The sequence below is a fragment of the Mustela erminea genome, chromosome 7, assembly GCF_009829155.1.
Source record: "Mustela erminea isolate mMusErm1 chromosome 7, mMusErm1.Pri, whole genome shotgun sequence".
Lineage (NCBI taxonomy): Eukaryota > Metazoa > Chordata > Mammalia > Carnivora > Mustelidae > Mustela > Mustela erminea.
This window is the reverse complement of record NC_045620.1, coordinates 134,644,586-134,664,459: the sequence shown is the minus strand read 5'-3', so window position 1 is coordinate 134,664,459 and position 19,874 is coordinate 134,644,586. Positions and strand designations below refer to the sequence as shown.

Sequence of the window (19,874 nt, the reverse complement as noted above, 5' to 3'; positions counted from 1 at the left end):
GGAGGGCACTGAATCTTTTAGCCAGGTGACATGTCCAAGTGATACAGCATCTGCACTGCGGGACTCGGCAGCCAGCGGCCCTAACCGTTGGGCAGGACGGCTGTCACCGATCCTCCCGCAGATCTGCAGGAACTCGAGGACTCCTTACCCCCGACCCAGGTACACGTATCTAAACGGTCGCAACCCCGCGCTTCTCTCGCAGCCTTGGGCGTTCCCAGGCACTAGCACCAACCTCATTTGCAAAACCACTTGCCCCGACCCGCGACAACGGTCGAGGGGTGGGGGAATCCTCTCCCGCTCCGGGGCGGCCTCCAATCGCGTTGCTGCATTCAATCCCCGGCAGTTCCCGGAGAAGCGAGTCCCGCGCGCGCCGCAGCCCCCGAGTCACGCTGGGGGGTGCAGCCCTTGCCGGGGCGGGGGGCGGCCGGCAGCGGCCGGGGCGGCGGCGCCCCTGAGCGGGTTAGCTGGCCCAGAGAGGGGTCCCGGGGGGTCCCGGGCGGCGGGCGGTCGGCGCTCCCGCGCGCCTCTCGAATCACGCACGTCCGGCCGGAGCGTCCAATGGGAAGGCGGCGTCTGGCCACGCCCACCGCGCGCGCCCCCTCCGCGGTGGGCTTTTAAAGGCAGCCGGGCGGCGCGGGGGCTCCCAGGACCTGCGCGCCGCCTCACCTGCCGTCCCGCCTCGCCGCCGCCATGCTCTCCGTCCGCGTCCCGCTCGCCACCATCGTGGACCCCCAGCAGCAGCAGCAGCTCCAGCTCTCGCCCCTCAAGGGGCTCAGCCTGGCGGACAAGGAGAACACGGTGAGCGCGCGCGCGGGCCGGGCCGGGGCGGCGGGGGGCCTGTGGGGTCGGGGGCCTGCGCCTCACCGCGCGTCTCCCCGCAGCCCCCGAGTCTCAGCGGGACCCGCGTGCTGGCCAGCAAGACCGCCAGGAGGATCTTCCAGGAACCCGCCGAGCCGGTGAGTGGCCCGGGCGGCCTGCGGGGGCGGGGCGCAGCCGGTGGAGTGCGCCAGCCGCCTCTTGGCGCCAAAGCCTCATTGTCTCCTCTAGGGTTTCAAACCCTAGCCACTCCCCGGGCCCGCGCTTCTTTCCCGCCAAGGCATTCCCTCCCAGTGCTTTGCACTTCCGCAGATCTACTCCTGTTCCTCTGTCACGTCCCGCTTCTGTTCTGAGTAGGATGCGTGTGTGACAGCTCACGCTCACACACCGAACCACCTGGGATTGCCGGGGATTGCACGCACTGGGCCCGAAAAAATGGCAATTTCATGTGGTGCGCCCTGTAATTAGCATTTTCATTACTTTCTCGCCCAGCAGAAAACTAAGGTACTTGGCCCCAACGTGGAGGACGAGCCACTACTGCGAGAAAACCCTCGTCGCTTTGTCATCTTCCCTATTGAGTACCATGATATTTGGCAGATGTATAAGAAAGCTGAGGCTTCCTTTTGGACCGCCGAAGAGGTAATCAGAGTCAGGAGCCTGAGACCTAGGAAGTTGAAGCATTGCCCCCAGCTCTGGAGGAAGCCCCCTGCAGTGCGGGTTGTAATTTGTTTGAAATGTCCTTGTTCCCCTGGGGGATAGTTGCCCCCACGGAGGATGCGGGATGCAGGATGCGAGCTGTTCTAACTGGCCAGGGGAGCTATGCATGGGAGGGATGTTCTTTTAAGCCATGAATTAGGTATATGTGCGAGGCCCCACACGCTTAACGTCCCTTGTGAACTTCTAAACTTCAGGTGGATCTCTCCAAGGACATTCAGCACTGGGACTCCCTGAAGCCTGAGGAGAGATACTTTATATCCCATGTTCTGGCTTTCTTTGCCGCCAGTGATGGCATAGTCAATGAAAACTTGGTGAGTTTCCCAAAAATCTGCTTTCATTCACTTCAAGATTAAAGCGAAAATGAATTCTCTTGCCTCATCTGTTAAGTCACATAGTTGTAATCTAGTAGTTCTGTTATATGGCGTTTCGTGCTTTATAATATCCTTGGCAATTGTTTTTTCCTTATGGTTAATTCCCCCCACCCCACCACCACTGGCTCTCTCGAGAGGCTCAAAGACAAGTTAAGTGCTAGTAATGGGTTTACTCTTTGTGGCTATGACATTGCTTTTCTTTTTGTGGTTTTGCTGTTTTAATCATCTGATTCCATATGTATCCTCTTGTGAGTGGGTTCTTGGTGCCATGAATTAGGAAAAAAGGAACTGATGAGTGTTTGCAGAATCCCTATAAAACAGACTCTCCGTGTTTCTTGAGCTGTAAGTGGAGCATATATGGCATAACATGCTCAGCTTTACCACGGAATAAGGAAGACGTATTGTTTCTAAAAATAGAGACAAATCCTATAATGGTATAAAGGGAGTGTGATGTATCCAGGATCCCCTGAAGGGTTGCGCCTCACGCTAAACTGTGATGTGTTTCACCACTAGGTGGAGCGCTTTAGCCAAGAAGTTCAGATCACAGAAGCCCGCTGTTTCTATGGCTTCCAAATTGCCATGGAAAACATCCATTCCGAGATGTACAGTCTCCTCATTGACACTTACATTAAAGATTCCAAAGAAAGGTGAGTATTTGGCTTGCCTGTTGGTCTGCCAACATGTTTGAGACTCACTAATTGTTACACATTGTTTCAAGTTTCCAGTTCACGTGGGGGTGGAAAAATGACTCTTAAGTGACTAAACAGACAAAGCAGTTTCTTTCCCTTTTTTTTTTTAAGATTTTATTTATTTATTTGACAGAGAGAGAGAGATCACAAGTAGGCAGAGAGGCAGGCAGAGAGAGAGGGAGAAGCAGGCTCCCCCTTGAGCAGGGAGCCTGATGCAGGGCTCAATCCCAGGACCCTGGGACCATGACTTGAGCCGAAGGCAGAAGCTTTAGCCCACTGCACCACCCAGGCGCCCCCACAAAGCAGTTTCTACTGCCCGTGGTTCTGTCTGAGGATGAGGCCTACACTCAATTTTATTAGCCAGTCACTTAAAAACAAAGTTCTGAGGCTATTCCATTTTTAGAAGTGGAAGTATACTGTTAGTCAGTCTCTTTCTTTGTAAACAAAGCAAAACACATCCAAAGAGGCTGTGTACAATGAACTAAATCTTCGGTCTGGCCATTTCTACTCGTGTGGCCAGTCTGTTAACGTACAATGGGAAGCTGGGGCAAAGTGGAGGGGACTGGAGGGTGCACCTGACTAGAACATTACTACCCTCTTGAAGAGCTCGTAGTACAGTACAGAAAATCAGATCTAGAGGTATAAGTGAGAGGAATCCCATAATAAATTGGGGACAGCAGTTTGCTATTAGATGGGTGAATTTAGGCACAGGACTGTGTGAAGAGATGGTTTGCATCATGGGATCATTTTACAGGTTTGAGATTAGAGAGGAGGAGAACGTTAGAAATGGCTGTCTGGGGGCGCCTGGGTGGCTCAGTGGGTTAGCCTCTGCCTTTGGCTCGGGTCATGATCCCAGAGTCCTGGGATCGAGCCCCACATCGGGCTCTCTGCTCTGCAGGGAGCCTGCTTCCTCCTCTCTGCCTGCCTCTCTGCCTACTTGTGATCTCTGTCAGATAAATAAAGAAAAAATCTTTACAAAAAAAAAAAAAGAAAAAGAAATGGCTGTCTGAGTGGTCTAGATACTGAGGTCAGCTTCGGGATGAGTCTTTCATGGAACAGAAGTGGTAGGGCCGGAAGGTAGGCCTCCTGGGGGTTACCAGGAAGAGTGTGAAGAGGGAAAATGAGTGGTGGCTTGGCAGGGCTGGCAGGATTGGGGGGACTCTTGGGAGGGGTAGGAAGATTGGAAGACATTTGTAGGCAGAAATAAGGAAAGATGAGGATAGGCATGACTTGGATAAATAACCAGAAGGGGCAGGATCAGGAAGGTGTGGTGGTTAAGCTTCAAAAGCTAGGGAGGGGCAGACCCTGTTTCAGGATGTTGACATGGGAAGACAATGAGGGGAGCCCTTTGGTCCGATGACCTTGGCTTCAGAGAACAAGGTCGTCTCATAAGGAACAGGCTGGGGAATCTGTAGACTGGGAATGCATTGGAGGCGGAAGAGGGCAATAAGGAAGACCCAGGTAAGTGGGGGCCGGTTGATTTGCTTTCCTGATCTGGGACCATCAGTGTAGTATAGAATTAGAGTAGGAAGTAAGCTCAGGTTATCCAGTTTATTGGCTTTAATTATTTTATTACATACATATGGCATTTGGGGCCCATATAAGTGGCCTGATAATATGGACTGGCAAGGAAAGTGCTCTTTAGGAAGATAATGGACAGCGTAGCTTAAGTAGTCTTAGCAGTTAAGGTTTTATGGCTTCTCAGGTTTAAAGATAGGACCTGTGAACTTGACCATGACCTCATATATTGTCGTGGCCTTGATATAATTAAGCTGATAAATGCTCTTGGTGTAGTGGACTAAGACTTTTCATGTTAGTAGGTCTTGGGGCTCCCTGTGAACTTAGGAATGAATGAATGAATGTTGAGATTTTAGAAAGAACACTGGGGGAAAAACAAAAGCAGTAATGAGAAAACATTTTAGCTTTGAGTCTCGATTTGGCCTTGGCCCCGGTGTTGTTCTCTGGTGGACATTTGAGATAGGCGGTCTTTGCTGTAATTGCTGATGCCCTGCCTGTCTTCTAGGGAATTTCTCTTCAACGCCATCGAGACAATGCCTTGTGTAAAGAAGAAGGCAGATTGGGCCTTGCGTTGGATTGGGGACAAAGAGGCCACCTATGGTAAGGATACCTCTGGCCCCACGTCTGTCTGAGCTTCGGCTTCTGAGTGATGTCCCTAGGCTGTGGCCCCTCCTGTGCACCTGCTTCTTAGCTCAGTGGGACTATGTCGGTATTAACTCTTCGCAGGAGAACGGGTTGTGGCCTTCGCTGCCGTGGAAGGAATCTTCTTTTCTGGTTCTTTTGCGTCGATATTCTGGCTCAAGAAACGTGGCCTGATGCCTGGCCTCACGTTTTCCAATGAACTTATCAGCAGAGATGAGGTGGGTCTCGTTCACATTATAGGTTAACATGCACAACCTTGGGCTCACTGCTGGGAACTCAAGATAAAAGGTTGCCCAGTATCCACACTTACCATGTGAGTTCAGCCATATCCGTACTTGGCAGAAAACAAAAGACTTTAATTCGCTGGGAGTACTCGTGTTGGCAGTGCCTTTCTGCCTCTGCTGCGCCCTGGGTGATGGGGCGTTTTATTCTTTTGCCCCTGTTCTGGATGACACTGCTGTCCTTGTAAGTTGGTTGATAAGCGTCCCGATGGAGTAAGAATCCATTCAGGTCCAGTGTATGTCCTCGAGTGCGCTTGGATTAAACGGGAGGGGAAGGTGAAGATGTGCAGATGTTCTGGTTTAATTCCAGTCGGCAAGGCAGGCCAGGGCCATGAAGCCTGTCATACTTGGAGTCTCATGGGCAAATGAGTTGGTCTTTCTTTGTAAGAAGCTCATTCCTCCAGTGTAGGTAGATCAGGGTTACTTGGCACTAAGACTCAGGAAGACTGCATTCACTGGAAATCACGGTACTGATTTCCTAAGCTTTAGGCTGTAAATCTTACAACCAGCTGGCCTCGGTCACTGAGTTTTGCCTTTCTTGCCGGGCACGGTGGCAGAATGGGCGCCCACAGATGTAGGAAGAATGCTTCGAGCAGAAGTCCCACCTCAGCCTTTGCTCCTATTCGGGGCAGTGGGGACCGGACCTGGCCTGCTGTTATTCCCCGGGGAGCAGTGTTGAGGGCCTCGCGTGCAGCTGAACCGGCCATGACCTTCGCAGCATGGATGGTATTTGAAGTCCTCTTCCCTTTGACAGCCGAAGCACATACAGCTAGCGCGGCCACACAAGATGCAGGAGGAGAATGCAGAAAAGGGGAAAGCCAGTTCCTGTTTGACGTTAATGATAGAGGTTTGGTTTCCACAGTGATCTTAAACCTTTTCTTCTAGGGTTTACACTGTGACTTTGCCTGCCTGATGTTCAAACACCTGGTCCATAAACCTTCCGAGCAGAGAGTGAGGGAAATAATCATCAATGCCGTTCGGATAGAGCAGGTGGGTGACGCATCAGGGTCTCTCGTCCCGGCGAGAAGATGCCTTGATGCTTCCGTTTCATTGAGGAGCTCTGTTTCCGTCCCTAGGAGTTCCTCACGGAGGCGCTGCCTGTGAAGCTCATTGGGATGAATTGCGCGTTGATGAAGCAGTACATCGAGTTCGTGGCAGACCGGCTTATGCTGGAGCTGGGTTTTGGCAAGGTACAGTATTGTTTGTAGCCTTCTGGTTCTTCTTTAGTGGGAGTTCCGTATTTAAATTCTGCTGTGAACCTTTTCAGGTTTTCAGAGTAGAAAATCCATTTGACTTTATGGAGAATATTTCACTGGAAGGGAAGACTAACTTCTTTGAGAAGAGAGTAGGCGAGTATCAGAGGATGGGAGTGATGTCCAGTCCAACAGAGAATTCTTTTACCTTGGATGCTGACTTCTAAGTGAACGAAGATGTGCTCTTATTTTGCTGATCCCCGCCCCCTTCTCATAAAAAAAAAAATCAGCCACTTGAAGTGGATCAAACCAGCTACACCATGAATTATCCATAATGTTCATTGATAGTGTTGTTAAAACTGTGTAGCTACCTCATAGGCAAGCCTGTTGATTAGTGATGCTAGTTGTCTCACCTAGAAAGCAGCTTAGACAGAAGCTACTCGGATTGGTAGGAAAGACCTTGGCCGTGTTTGGTGTTTGCAGGCAGGCCGCCATCCGTGAGTTCACCGTGGCTCCTGGCGGCAGTCAGGGCCCAAAGTTCGGGGTCCTGGAGTGAGTCTGACCCCGCAGGATGGGTCAGTTACTCCGAGGTCCTCGGGAGGCTTCAGCCTTGGTGCTTCAAAGCAGATATTAAAGTTTACTTACTGATTTGTATATAAAACTGGCACTTTACACACAAATAAACAGAGTTTGTACTGTTTGAAATAAAGGCCTGATTTCACCTGATTTGGTTTCTAGCCCAAAAGCAAAGCCTTCTATTGAGCGCGGATGGGAGCCAGTCTGGAATTTTCCCTGGGCGACCGAAGTTTGTCCATCCTGTGCAGAACAAGCATGTTATTTCTGTTCTTTATTTTCTAGAATGAATCAATGGGCTCTTTGATCAACTTCAGAGTCAGTCCTGTACACCCTAGGTATTAGCCAGCTGGGGCCACAGAGAAGACGGGTTAGGGTTAGGTCGAGTGTCCTGGGATGAGACTGAGGGAAAAGAGCTCCTGACTTCAGTCATTCGAGCTTGAAGTGCGGCGCAGGCTGCCCGCTGGCCACCTGGGGCCGTGTGAGGGGCAGCAGCCTCTTAGTCCTCAAATTGCATCTTTCCCCAACCTCAAGCTCTTACAGAAGATCCTTAGATCCTTAGCATGGATCTGAGATGGTCTCGTAAATTGATTTTCCCCCCATCCTTGCACAAAATGCCCCCCTGAGGATCTTGGTGCAATTAAGTGGCACATCCAGGACTGAAGTAGGCGCCCCGAGAGGTTGAGGATGTGTTTTGATTTGGTTGAATTTGTAAGTAGGTACTGTTGACCTAAGCCATTTTCTATTTACTGCATGTTTTTTAAATTGGAATTTTTTTTTACAGTGTGTATGTCCTTTTATACCTGTGGCTCATAGCTTGAAATAATTGCCCACTTAGTGTGGTTCGGTTGAAGCCTCAGTGTTCAGTGCTGTCACTTCCAGAATTACTCTCAATCTGATCGTTTCCCCCTGACCTTCAGGTGAAAACTCGAGTCACGTGAGTGATAGTAACACATCCTCGTAATTGTAGATTGAGAGTGTAACATAACAGACTTCACAGGGCGAGTTGGAATCGACCTGACTTTGTTTCCCTCTGCCTTCTCCTCCCCGCGCCCCCGAAAAAAAAAAAAACAAACAGCCCAGCCAGGATGTTTGGTGGAAGGTGGTGGAGGACATGCTGCGACCTTTGGCTGCAGTTGGTGACACATTGTATCGTGTTGGCTGCACTGGCCTGTTCCGGTGTCAGTTTTTTTCATTTATTGTATAAATTGTCAAATAGTTGAACCATTTCTGTAACAGGGACTCTCTCTTAAATTATTGTTACCTGAAGTCAGTCCTGATTATGTGGTTCTTAAACTTGTACAACACAAAGGTGAATAAATGTTTTTGCCTCGCATGTGAGGTGCAGGTGGAAGTCGGAAGTCAATTTGGGGATTCGGTGAAGGATTCATTTATGCCAACTCCCAATTCTGTTTCCTGTTGAAAGGGAAGCAGATTCTAGTCAAGCGTTTCAAAGTCTCGAAATGGAATGCTGCACAGGGCTTAAGTGAACTTTCTTATGTCCGTTCCTTGATAAACGAGATTGCATTTCAGTTTAGGAAGAAAAAACGGAAGTATTTTTCATGAAGGCTTATGCGTTCATTTGCTTCTCATCTGTTCATACTTATCTCATTCTGCCCTAATGCTTGTTCTGGTACAAGGTCTATAGCAGACGGGGGTGCCTGAGAGCTGATGGTCAAAAGCATTGCCCAAGCCACTCGTGGAATTTGTAAGCCAGGATCACGGGGGTTTAGCTTCCAACACCCTGGGGAGCCGCTGGCTGAGCCGCTGCTCGGCCTCCGTGTTCCCAGCTGTTACATGATGGCGGTGGCACCAGATGGGGCTAAAGGCCCTCCCGGCTTTGCTCTTCCTCATCAGACTGAACTGCGTGGACTTTATGGGCTTGGATTGGCCCTTCTGTCTATAAATGGCCTTTCCCGGCCACCTCCCGAAAGCCATTTTGGAATCCTGACCTCGTATATCCATGCTGCCGCCTTCAGTACGCAGATGTCTGTGACCACAGCTGCCACGGGCGCTCTTCTGAGGTCGGAGGTGCGGCTGGGGGCCTCGCCCTCCCTGTGCAGCCGATGCTTCTCCTCGAGGAAGCTGATGCGGGAGCGAACCTGTTAGACAGCGAGCCAGGCCAGGGAAGGAGCAGCAGAGGAGAGCCGGGGGTGGATGGAGCATTAGGAGAGGAGTGTGTGTGCTGGGGATGACCCTGGGGGAGGAGGGGCAGGGGGCCCAGTCCAGACTCCCTCCCTGCTCTTCCTGTAAAGGCTCATGGGGAAGGCACATCCACGTCTGTGTCCGTCCCCCTGTCTTAGCATGAGGCCTCCGAGGATCGGGCCCTGGTGAATGAGGAAATGAACCGGAGCTGAGTAGTTTGGGGCGGGGAGTGTCGGGAGCCGGTGTGTTCTGTGTCTGGGAGGAACCTAGCAAAGATCTTTGCCTTTATACCCAAGGACACTGTGAATGTCATTTGCTTTGTAATATCAGGTTGATGGCCGACCCAGTGGGGGCGTTCGGGCAGCCGTGCTCTCAGGACCGACTCCTAACCGCTTCCTACAGTCCGCTTCACCTGCTGTCCATCTAGGCCACCTGCCCGCTCTAGAACCCCCTTCCCGTACTTCGCTTAGAAGACCTGCGTCAGTTCAGTCTGGTTAGGTCATGGAGTCAGAATTGTCGGCTTGCCGGGGCCTGGGACTCAACCTGAGCTCTGGCTCCTTGCACAGCTGGACCTAGAGGGGTATTGGTAAGGCCGTCGGGTCAGGGGGCTGACTGGCTATTGATGTGAGCTGTTGAGGAAGGGCTTGGCCGTTGTCGGTCTGGAGAGGCTGACAGTGGTTCCGTTCTGCACGGAAGTCTGGTCCAGCTTCCTGGGGAGCGGCTGTAGCTTTGAGGGAACAGGATTGTATGGCTTGGCCTGTTCCAAACGAGAGAAGGCTGATAGCACACCCCATCCTCTCACGCCCCCTTCTGTAGCGGAGGCTACCCTCCTGCTGTACTCTGGGTACTTGAGAAAGAGTGTGACCAGAGATGGCCCATGTCACTCCTGGGAGGGGAGTCTCACATCAGGATGTTTTCTGATGAGAGTGGCTGCACCCACTGCACGTGTAAGTTTCAGGGACCACAGTCCCCTTGACCTGGCTCTAAGGACTGGAGTGGTTCCAGCAAGAGAGCGGACTGAGGTGACCCGAACGCCCTCCCAGCTTCCAGCACCTGCCAGTGATCACAAAAGTTAAGTGGGTATTGATTTCCTAAGAAAGGGGAATGTTCAGATGCTGGGAACAAAGACAGGGACTGGGAAGGCTTGGGCTCCTTGCAGCCCTGGCGGTGGGTGGTTATTTGTGACCTCAAGAAATTGGGGGGTGAGGGACCAAGTACCCCTTGGATGTGGAGGGGAGAGAGATTGCCCTGGGAGGGGGGAGCCCCAGTGGAATGGGGCTAGGAGCTAATCCCGCTGGCGGGGTGGGGAAGATGAGCTGGTTCATCTTTCTGGATTCCACAAATCAAAACCTCAGGCCTGCACCTCTCACAAGGTCGTGGTCTAGGAGGGCCGCCCCAACCTGGGTGCGTGGGATCCTCACCGGTCGTGTTCACTTTGCAAACATGAAACACTGGAGAGAGCCGCATAGGAATAACGGGTATAAAATTCTAAGAACTGGGGTGCCTGGGTGGCTCAGTCGGTGAAGCATCCGGCTCTTGGTTGATTTCAGCTCAGGTCACAATCTCCGGGGTCCTGAGACCAAGCCCCTCACCCAGCTCCATGGGGAGTCGGCTTGGGATCGTCTTCCTCTGTTCCTCCCCCTGCTCACATTCTCACTCTAATGGATTTTTTTTTTTGAAAATGCAAGAACTTCTATGATGATCGATTTTGTAATGGATCAGAGGGGGAAAAAATGAAAACCCAAAGAACAGAGTATTCTAAAGAAATGGGCACATCTTTACAAAACTTGGTACAATTTCTAGCAATATAACAAGACTACTGGAATGAAAGGTTTTGGAACTTAAAAAAAAAAAATGCTTAGTAAGGGGAGACACAGCTGAGGGTGAACTGGTGATGGGAAGGGACCTGACAGAATTATCCAGAAATAGATGGGAGAGAGACATGGAGAATGGGAGGGGGGCACATATTATTTTTAAAGGAAGTCTTCATGAGGGACTGCATAGCTAATATTTATAGAGATGATGGCTGATAATATTCTAGAAGCGACTCAATCAGAAAGTGCAAGGAATCCCAAGTCAGATGAATGAAAATAAATCCATACTCAGACTCGTTCGTAGTGAATCTGCAGAGCATACAGACAAAGGTCATTCAAGTTTACAGGAACAGTAGATCTATAAAGGAGTAATTATTAGGCTGAAATTTTCAACAGTGCTACAGTCGAAGCCAAAAGGTTATGGAAGCAAATCTTGAGATGCTGAAAAAATAATTACACATATTCAGAAGTAAGAGAAGGACTAAAGGATATACTTTAAAGAGAAAATTGCAGCCAAAAGGAGGGTAGTGAGTGAAGGAATTGGTCAGCATGGGGTGGATGTAAGCGCAGATAAAATGAAGGGGACCCAGAATACTGGACAACAAGCGGGGGGCCGGGGGTGCGGGTCCTCGTGCTGTGAATCAGCGGGCCAGTGGGCTCACCAGATAGGTCAAGAGTCTACGGCTCTGCTTCCAAGAACACACCAGAGCGTGTCACTTTCAAAGCAGTGGCAGAGAAGGGGTATCGAACGGGTGATCGGTCTAATAGGCAGAGAAGATGAGAAAAAGCAGAGTGGTAAGTGGGAAGCCTGGTCAGATCGATAAGCCCAGTCAGTGTGGGTAGACTAATGAGTTAAAATGACAAGCTCAAGATTCGATGAGAGGAACTCTAGCTAGAAGCGATTTCTGAAAGTTACACACAGGACGCAAAGTGTGGGGAGGATGGGGAAAGCCCCAGGTGACACTGTTCTAAGATAAAAGGGCTTTGAGACAAAAGAGCTTACTGGAAATAGGCGGTCCGACCTGAGGGCTGGTCTAGGAGAAGCGGTTGTAACTTTGCACTTGACCGCAGGGCTTCTGTGTCTGCAGGGTCTGGGGGCATTGCCGTATCTTGCCTCCCAGGGTCAGATGGCGGCTGGACACAGTGGCCAGAGGGGAATGTCTTGTGGTTCTAGTCGACTCCTCTTGAGTCCTGGTCTGTTTTCTTATCCTCCTTAGTGCTTTGCATGGCCCTGTGTTTGCTTTTATGCCGAATCCACGGTCCTCTGAGTCTATATGCCGTTGGTTAGACTCTCAGACCTGGAGCCCAGCATTTATAGACCGTCTCCTTTGAGTTCCTGCCAGACACGAGAAGGTGCCTGGTCCTCCTGTGTGCAGGCGGGACCACCGGGGTGGGCTTCTGGGACCCACTGTAGGCTGGGCAGGTGTAACCTATTGGCTCTTCACAACCCGAACGTTGGGACTGGCACCATTTGGCCATACCAGGGGGATGAACCAGGCGAGGGGTTGGGGCCTGGATGGTGGCAGGTGGCAAGACTTGCTGAGTGGGGACGTCAGGCCAGTTTGGGGCAGACTGAGCCTTGGGGGGTGTGGCCTGACCTGAGAGTTCATAGGAGCAGGACCAAGGCAGCCTGTGACCCAGAGAAGGCCTTTTGTCTCTCTCTCTCTCTGTTTTTTTTTTTTAAAGATTTATTTATTTATTTATTTGACAGAGAGAAATCACAAATAGAGGGAGAGGCAGGCAGAGAGAGAGAGAGAGGGAAGCAGGCTCCCCACTGAGCAGAGAGCCCGATGCGGGACTCGATCCCAGGACCCCGAGATCATGACCTGAGCCGAAGGCAGCGGCTTAACCCACTGAGCCACCCAGGCGCCCTCTCTCTCTGTTTTAAGATTTATTTATTTGAGAAAGAGCATGAGAGAGTAAGAGGAGGGGCAGAAGGAGAGAATCTTCCAGCAGACCGCCTGCTGAGTGCGGAGCCTGAAACAGAGCTCAGTCTCACAACCCGGAGATGATGACCTGAGCCGAAACCAAGAGTCGGATACTTAACCGATGAGCCCCCAGGGGCCCGAGAAGGCCTTTCATCCTGCCCTCTGCAATGGGCGGCGTGGTGAGAGGGGGCCTCTTGTCTCTCCTGGCGCTGATAGACGCTTCAGGCCTGGGTGGGGCCGTGGGAAGCCTTGTTTTTCCCCTCAGAGGCCACTGACTGACCTCTTTTGCTCTGTCAAAAGCCCCCCTGGCCACAGCCCCTGCTGTTCCAGACTCGTGCGGTGAGGGCTCTGTTCCTCCCAGCCAGAGGGGGAGGGGCGGCTGTTTTTTCCCTCCTGGCTTTGGAGTTTCAGGTAGAGAGGGGAGGTGGCCACTGCGGCTACCTTGCGGCCAGAAAGGCGGGCCTGTCAAGAGAGGAGCCCACACGCAGGACAGGAGAGCTGATCTGTGGGTCTTCAGAGAAGACAAGGTCTTTGTAACCTTGTGCATTTTCTGGATCCAGCCATGCCTGAATTCTACGCCTCCCTGAATTTTCACTTAAGTAAACCAATAAAGTCCCAGTAGAATCAGGATGTTTGTGCCACATGCAACAAAGTCATACCTGAACAGCACCCCCAGCCCTGAAATCACTGGGTCCAGCACCACTCTGGGTGGGGGGCCGCACAGATGACCAGCCCCATCTCCCAGAGGTGTCCAGGAGGCTCCGGGAGGCCATGGCCTTGCTGAGGACCGCAGGTAGAAACACAGTGGCCAACCAGAACCGGAACTCGGGTGTCCTAGCCCCATAGCCACATTCTTGTTACTACCCACAGCCCTTCATGAGAACAGGCGCTCTGGGCCTCCACTCCAGTCCCGAAGAAACTTCTGCTCAGCAGGGATTGTGTCCTCGCTCCCCTTGTCCTGCTCTGCCTTGCCGCTGTGACCGAGGCCAGGTGGCCTCTCTGGGCAGGAGTCTCCCCTGTCCTCACTGGCCCAGGCTTTGGACCCACGGAGCCCCTCCCAACCTGCTTCTGCGTGTGACTCCCGAGATGAGACCGTTGCCTGTGGAGGCCACACTGCCCTATGAAGGCTGAAGGGGGGTCCTGCATCACGCAGCTAACTGGACTCACAGGCTTAGTAACGAGGTTGGGGGCAATAACAACTCCAAGAGGAGAAAACAGGAAGGTTCCAGCTGTTTCCAGAAAGAGCCTGGGGCACTCTGTGCTGCCTGTGTGAGGGCTTGCACTGGGCCTCTGCTCCACTTGGGGGAGCAGCCTCCCCTGTAGGGGCCCAGGACCTGTTTGCTTTGGAAGGTGTGCAAACAGGTGCCTGTGGGGGACTGGCCTGGCCTCCCTCGGGCTGATCAGAGTTTCCCCGTTGCTGAGCTGTATTTCCACACCACAGAGGGCCTGTTTGTTTCTGTTGGTGAAGGGCCGGTGGCCAACAGGCCTACCTTAGAAATTGTCACCATGAGGGGAACAGGCTGGCTTAGTTGGTACAGTCTGCCACACGTGATCTCAGGGCTGTGGGTTCGAGCCCGATGCTGGGTATAGAGATTACTGAAAAAAATAAAAGCTTAAAAAAATTATCGTTGCAAGAATCAGGTGACAAATGCCTGGTGTATTTTTTTAAACAGCTTTATTGAGATAAAATTACAGACCAAGTCTCCCATTCAGAGTGTACGTTTCATTGGCTTTCATATATTCATATATTCACAGAATTGTGTAACCACCACCACAATCAACTTTAGGACACTTTCCTGCCTTCCGAAAGAGACCCCGCACCCATCAGCAGGCCCTCCCTGTCCCCCTCCCCTTCTCAGCCCCTGGCAACCACTGATCAGAAGTTCTGTCTCCATAGGTTTGATTTGGCATTTTTGAGATGCTCAGCAAAGAGAAGTTATTAATGGGAGAAGTGATAGATGTTTATTTCTGAGAGATCATTTAGAAGGTGAGAGGCAACACAGAGGTGATGGTTCTGCCTTGCAGGGAGAGGCTTGATTTATGTTTCAGAAAGCTCTTTTTTTCCCTTGCATGTTTGAAAAAATTTCTGCATTAGAAAAAGATTCATGACATTGCCTGAAAGTTGTCTTTGCTAGCTGAATTGGAGCGCCTGTGAGCTGGCTGGCTGACCCTCGTCTCTTCATCCCCAGATCATCAGACACTAACTTTGCCTCCCTCCTGTGCCCGGCCCTGTGCTGGGGGGCGGGGGCTCTGGAGGGGACAGACGGAAGACCCCGGCTCACAAAACTAAGTCTAGGAACCACTTCTGATCCACCGCCTGTTTTTGTGTGGACTCTGGCTAAGAATTTTTAAAGATACATCAACAGAATATTTCGTGACATGTTTAAATGACACGAACCCACATTTCCGCACTCACAGATGGTTCCCCAGGACACAGGCACACTCGTGCGCACACCATCCCGGCTGCTTTGACGCTGACATGGTGGAGTGGAAATGGGGCGACATGCTGTATTTGGGTAGAGCTAAAATATTTCCTATTTGGAGCTTTCCAGAAGGTGTTTGGTGACTTCTTAGTGAGATGAGACCTTGCTCCGGAGGGTCCCCCGTCAAGTCAGGAGAAGGGACAGTGGTAGATGATCGATAAATAACCACCAGGCGCCAGGAAGCACGGGCCCAAGAGCAAATTACTAGATTTTTAGGAATTTTGGGAGCATATTATCTTGCTAGGATTACCAGAGGAACTACCACGGACTGGGCAGCTTGAACAACAGAAAAATATTTCCCTTCAGTTCTTCAGGCTGGAAATCCAAGACCAAGGTGCGGGCAGGGTTGGTTTCTCCTGAGGCGTCTCTGCTTAGCTTGTGGGCTGCCGTCTCCAGGGTCGCCCCTCTGCCTTTCTGTCTCTTACAAGGACACGGGTCAGATCGGATCAGGGCCCACCCGCACGAGTTTACTCCACTTTAATTACCTCCTTATCTCCCAAACCTGTCACATTCTGAGTGTTCGAGGTTGGGACCGAGTATTTGATTTTAGAGGGACACAATTCAGCTCATAACCGTGAGCCGGTTGTTAAATACAGCCATCGTTAAGAAGTAAGTTATGTAAGTCTAAAAGTAAATACATTATATTAAAGAGAAATATGGGAATTACTCAAACCTCGTCTTACCATTCGTGAACATCATCTGCGCTCCCGAGGCCGTTTATGCCTGTCGTGTCTACACGGTAGAAATAACTGGAGAACAGTGTGCCGCTCAGCATTTGGTGGCCCGGCATCAGCTTTGGTGGGAGTATTTACCCCATGGGAATTGCTAAGTGCTCCAAATTCAGGGTCGCTTTCTGGAGAGCTGGTTGTTAAGCATTTACAAGCACACCACGGGTGCAGGGCGCTAAGGGCTGAGACGTCAGCCTGGGCCCTGTGGGGTACAGAGGAGGATGGCAGGCCCCGGGGAGGCAGGAAAGGTTTCTCAGACCGAGTGGCACCCTGGAGGGTGAGGCACACCTAGGGGAAGAGGGCTGAGCTGCGATTGCACAGCCCTGAGGAAAGAAAGGGCAGCCTGTACCTGGGGATGGGAACAATGGTGCCGGAGTCGCCTGTGGGAATCAGAGACTTGGGAAGGGTGGTTGGGCAGGACCAGGGGCGCCATGCTGAGGAGCCTCTACTTGACCTGGCAGCCGTGGGGAGCCATGGAAGGGCTAGGAGCTGGGCGTAGGGGCAGGGACAGGTGGTGAGCGGACCCCTGGCTGTCTGTGGGTTTCTGTTTGTGTCTGTGTGTGGAGGGTGCATGCGAGGCACTGTGACTTGTTCTGTCTGGGCCCTCTGCAGGTGGAAGGTTCTCCACCAATGCTACTGAATGGCTGCATCACTCCATTCATTTTCAAATCTTTAAAAGGGGACTCAACTTTCTATCTCCAGTTAGAGTTAGAGCTGGAAATAATCTGAGTGCCGAGCAGAAGGGGAACGGGTGTGCGAGTTATGTCCTATCTCTATGCTAACCCACCATTGTACGCGGTAAATAGGGGCGCCTGGGTGGCTCAGTCTGTTAAGCGTCTGCCTTTGGCTCAGGTTGTGATCCTAGGGTCCTGGGATCGAGCCCCGCATCGGGCTCCCTGCTTGGTGAGGAGACTGTTTCTCCCTCTCCTCCTTGCTTGTGCTCAGGACCTCTGTCTCTCAAATAAATAAATAAAATCTTAAATAAATAAATAAATAAGTGGTAAGTAAACAGAGGTCATGTAGCCACATGGAGAGCAGCTCACAGAAAACCGGTAAATGAAAACAGCAGAATGTAAATTCTCTGCGTCCCGTGCTTACGGTGACATGACATATGCGTACATACGGATAAAAACAGGAGGCCTCGCAAATGGAGACGTTCAAACAGTTGTCTCAGGGAGGTAGGAGTGACAGCAGTTTTTCTCTCTGTTCTGTTTTTCTGTTTTAATTTTCCTGCAATAAATATTGAGGAGCGGTTATGGCAACTCCGGCAGCGGCTCCCCGGGCAGATGGCAGGTGCCCCCCCTCCCACCGCCCCCCAGTGCCTGGAGGGCTGGGCCGGCCCTGGAGTTGTCCCCGGAAGTGCCCTGCAGCGTGCAGGCTGAGTCACACGGACGTCACGGCCCCTCGCGGGGCTGTGCCGGTGATTCATGCGCGCGCCCACTCCTCTGCAGGCGCCCCTGGACGGTGCTTGGGAGGCGGAGAGCTCTCCAGAAACCGGGGAGCCACTCGCTTCCATCCGAAATGGCCAGCCAGCGGGCCAGTTCTGAAGCCCCTTTCAGTTCACAAAACCTTGGGCCTGGGCGCCTGGGTGGCTCAGTGGGTTAAGCCTCTGCCTTCAGCTCAGGTCATCGTCTCAGGGTCCTGGGATCGAGTTCCGCACAGGGCTCTCTGCTCAGCAGGGAGCCTGCTTCTCCGTCTCTCTCTCTCTGCTTGTCTCTCTGCTTACTTGTGATCTCTCTCTCTGTCAAATAAATAAAATCTTTAAAAAAAACCTTGGGCCTTGGAACTCAGTGAACCCAGCTAAGTCCCGCTCTGCTGCTTATGAGACAGTCTCCTGGGCGACAGTCTCCTGGGCCAGGGGTTAAATCTGTGGGTGGCAAAAGCCAGGACCTCAGGTGTGAGGCTGGGCTGGGGTGACCTCCCTTCTATTCGTGTGGCCTCCCCCGGGGGACCGCCAGCCTCTGTGGACAGAACCCATCTTCTCCTTTTGCATTCCTGGTTACGCCACAGAGGCCACAGCTCTCAGAGTATACATGGTACGTGCTTGTGTCTGAATGAAGGGAGCCTGCTGTCTTACGCCTGGTCTTGGAGTCAAGAGAGCATGGGATTAAGGGTCCTGTGTCCCAAGGTCACACAGGGGAGGGTGTGATTAGGTCTAGGGAGGGAGGGGGTAGAGAGCAGGGGAAGAACCCCCTACCTGTTATTGTTGGGAAGGGAAGAGCGGAGGGGTGCGGGGGGGGGGGGGACTGCTGTTCCAGGGCTAGAAACTGTAGTGCACACAAGACAGAAAACAGGAGGAGGGGCGAGGCGTGGGGTTGAGAGGCCATTAATTTATACATGTTTACTGAGAGCCCTACTATGTGTCTTCTCTGTTCAGGTGCCAGGGAGACAATGAAGCACAGAGCCGATGAAGCCCAGGCTCTCGTGGAGATTGTGCACGGATGGGGGACATTGGAAATGCGCCAGCTAACTGGTGTGCGGTAAGTCGGGAAGGAGACGGAAGTAGGGAGGCGGCGGCGGGCAAAGAGCTCGTGCTCTTTCATGTGGGTAGTCGAAGAAGAGCTCTGAGGAAGTGGAGAGGAAGTTGGTGGGGACAAACCACATGGTTGGCAGAGGAAAGCTTGTTTTAGGCATTGGCGTTGCAAGTGCAAAGGCCCTGCGGCGGGGACGTGTTTGTTTTTGTCTGGTGAGAACAGAGTGAGGCATGGGGGTGGGGTCGATCAGTGGATGTGTGTGCGCGCGCACACGTGTGTGTGCGCATGTGCACAGTGGGTCCTGTGGGGCCTTGTTGGCCTAGGTTGGGATTTCATTCTGAGCGGACCGAGAAGCATGGGATGTTCGGGACCAGCCTTACCTTTTCAAAGGCGCGCGCTTGTTTCCATCGCTTAGGTATCAGTCAGCGCGGGCTAGTGGATGCAGGAGCATCGCTCGGAGGCTGTCGCTGCTGTCCAGGGGACAGGTGGTGGAGACTTGCAGGGGTGGTGAGGGAGAGGAGTGGAGGTGACAAGCAGGCCGAGTTCTGCCTGGTGGGAAGGATAGCCAGTGGAATCGGACTGGGGATTGCCTGTGCGTGAGAGGGGAGTCAGAGCATCCAAGGGTCCTGGAAGGATGAGCTCAGTTTGGGCCTGAGCGGTTTTATGTGGGGGAGAGGACAAGGGAGAAGGGAGGGTGGGGTCGGAGTTTGCGACCAGTCAGCCACCCTGCCAGCATACCAGGCGGGGGTCGCGGGTGCGGGGGGGCCCTCGGAGGGTTTCCAGACCCCACATTTAGGCTTCTCTATCCTTCCTGTGTTTCATCCTAGGGAAGTGACACCCTTTCCCCATCCGGTTCCGTCTCTGCAGCTATTATCCCCTACGCGTGTCCCCGCACACCTTAGTTCCCGCCATGCGGCTTCCTCCCCATCTCACCACTAATGTGTCCCTGAGAGCCTGAGACCTTCCCTTCCGTGCCCGCCACCTGCTCTTCTAAAGCCTTTTCATGTACTGACTCACTCACCCCTCACAGTATCCCTTCACAGTTGAGGGACCAAAGAAAGGCACAGAGAGGTTGAGTGCTTGCCCCAGGCCACACAGCTCATTAAGGGGAGGAGCTGGTACTTGAGCCTGAGCAGCAGGGCAGGCTGGTTCAACTCTGGGCTCTGAACCTTTCTGTCCGTCGTGCCACCCCCTTGTGGCCGTGGCCCCCTCTTCAGTTCTCACAGTCCCGGCTCCATGGTTCCGTCTTTGCCCTCTGTCTGCCCTGGCCCCCTCCTCTGCTCCTGCAAGGTTTTCCCCTGGGGCCTCTTCACCCCTGTCTGGGGAACTGCAGCTCTCCTCAGTGTAGGTTCTGAGTTCCAGACCGAACATTCAACTAAACATCTCCACTTGGGTGCCCCACAGACTCTGGTCCAAACTAAACCCCAAATATGCTGGTGGTCTCTTGGGCGAATGGCACCTCAGTCTCTAGGAGGTAGGGTCCGAGATCCAGGTGTCGGCTC

General features: G+C 52.5%; 1 protein-coding gene across 4 annotated transcripts in view; it reads left to right on the top strand.

The window, feature by feature from the left end:
- Positions 1 to 603: 603 nt before the first annotated feature.
- The window catches only part of RRM2 (ribonucleotide reductase regulatory subunit M2), a 46,153-nt gene continuing 26,882 nt past the window's right edge, over positions 604 to 19,874 (top strand). The window contains exons 1-10 of one of the 4 annotated variants that reach the window (XR_004288056.1): positions 604 to 798; positions 882 to 956; positions 1,309 to 1,455; positions 1,728 to 1,844; positions 2,418 to 2,551; positions 4,617 to 4,711; positions 4,838 to 4,971; positions 5,920 to 6,024; positions 6,111 to 6,224; positions 18,276 to 18,378. Coding sequence is in view for 3 of the 4 variants with exons in the window: in XM_032353334.1 (XP_032209225.1) it covers positions 691 to 798; positions 882 to 956; positions 1,309 to 1,455; positions 1,728 to 1,844; positions 2,418 to 2,551; positions 4,617 to 4,711; positions 4,838 to 4,971; positions 5,920 to 6,024; positions 6,111 to 6,224; positions 6,302 to 6,454 (1,182 nt within the window). In the remaining variant the exon portion in view is untranslated. Of the gene's footprint in view, positions 799 to 881; positions 957 to 1,308; positions 1,456 to 1,727; positions 1,845 to 2,417; positions 2,552 to 4,616; positions 4,712 to 4,837; positions 4,972 to 5,919; positions 6,025 to 6,110; positions 6,225 to 6,301; positions 7,860 to 18,275; positions 18,396 to 19,874 lie in introns of those variants that run through there. The other 3 variants (XM_032353336.1, XM_032353335.1, XM_032353334.1) reach the window with 3 other exon arrangements.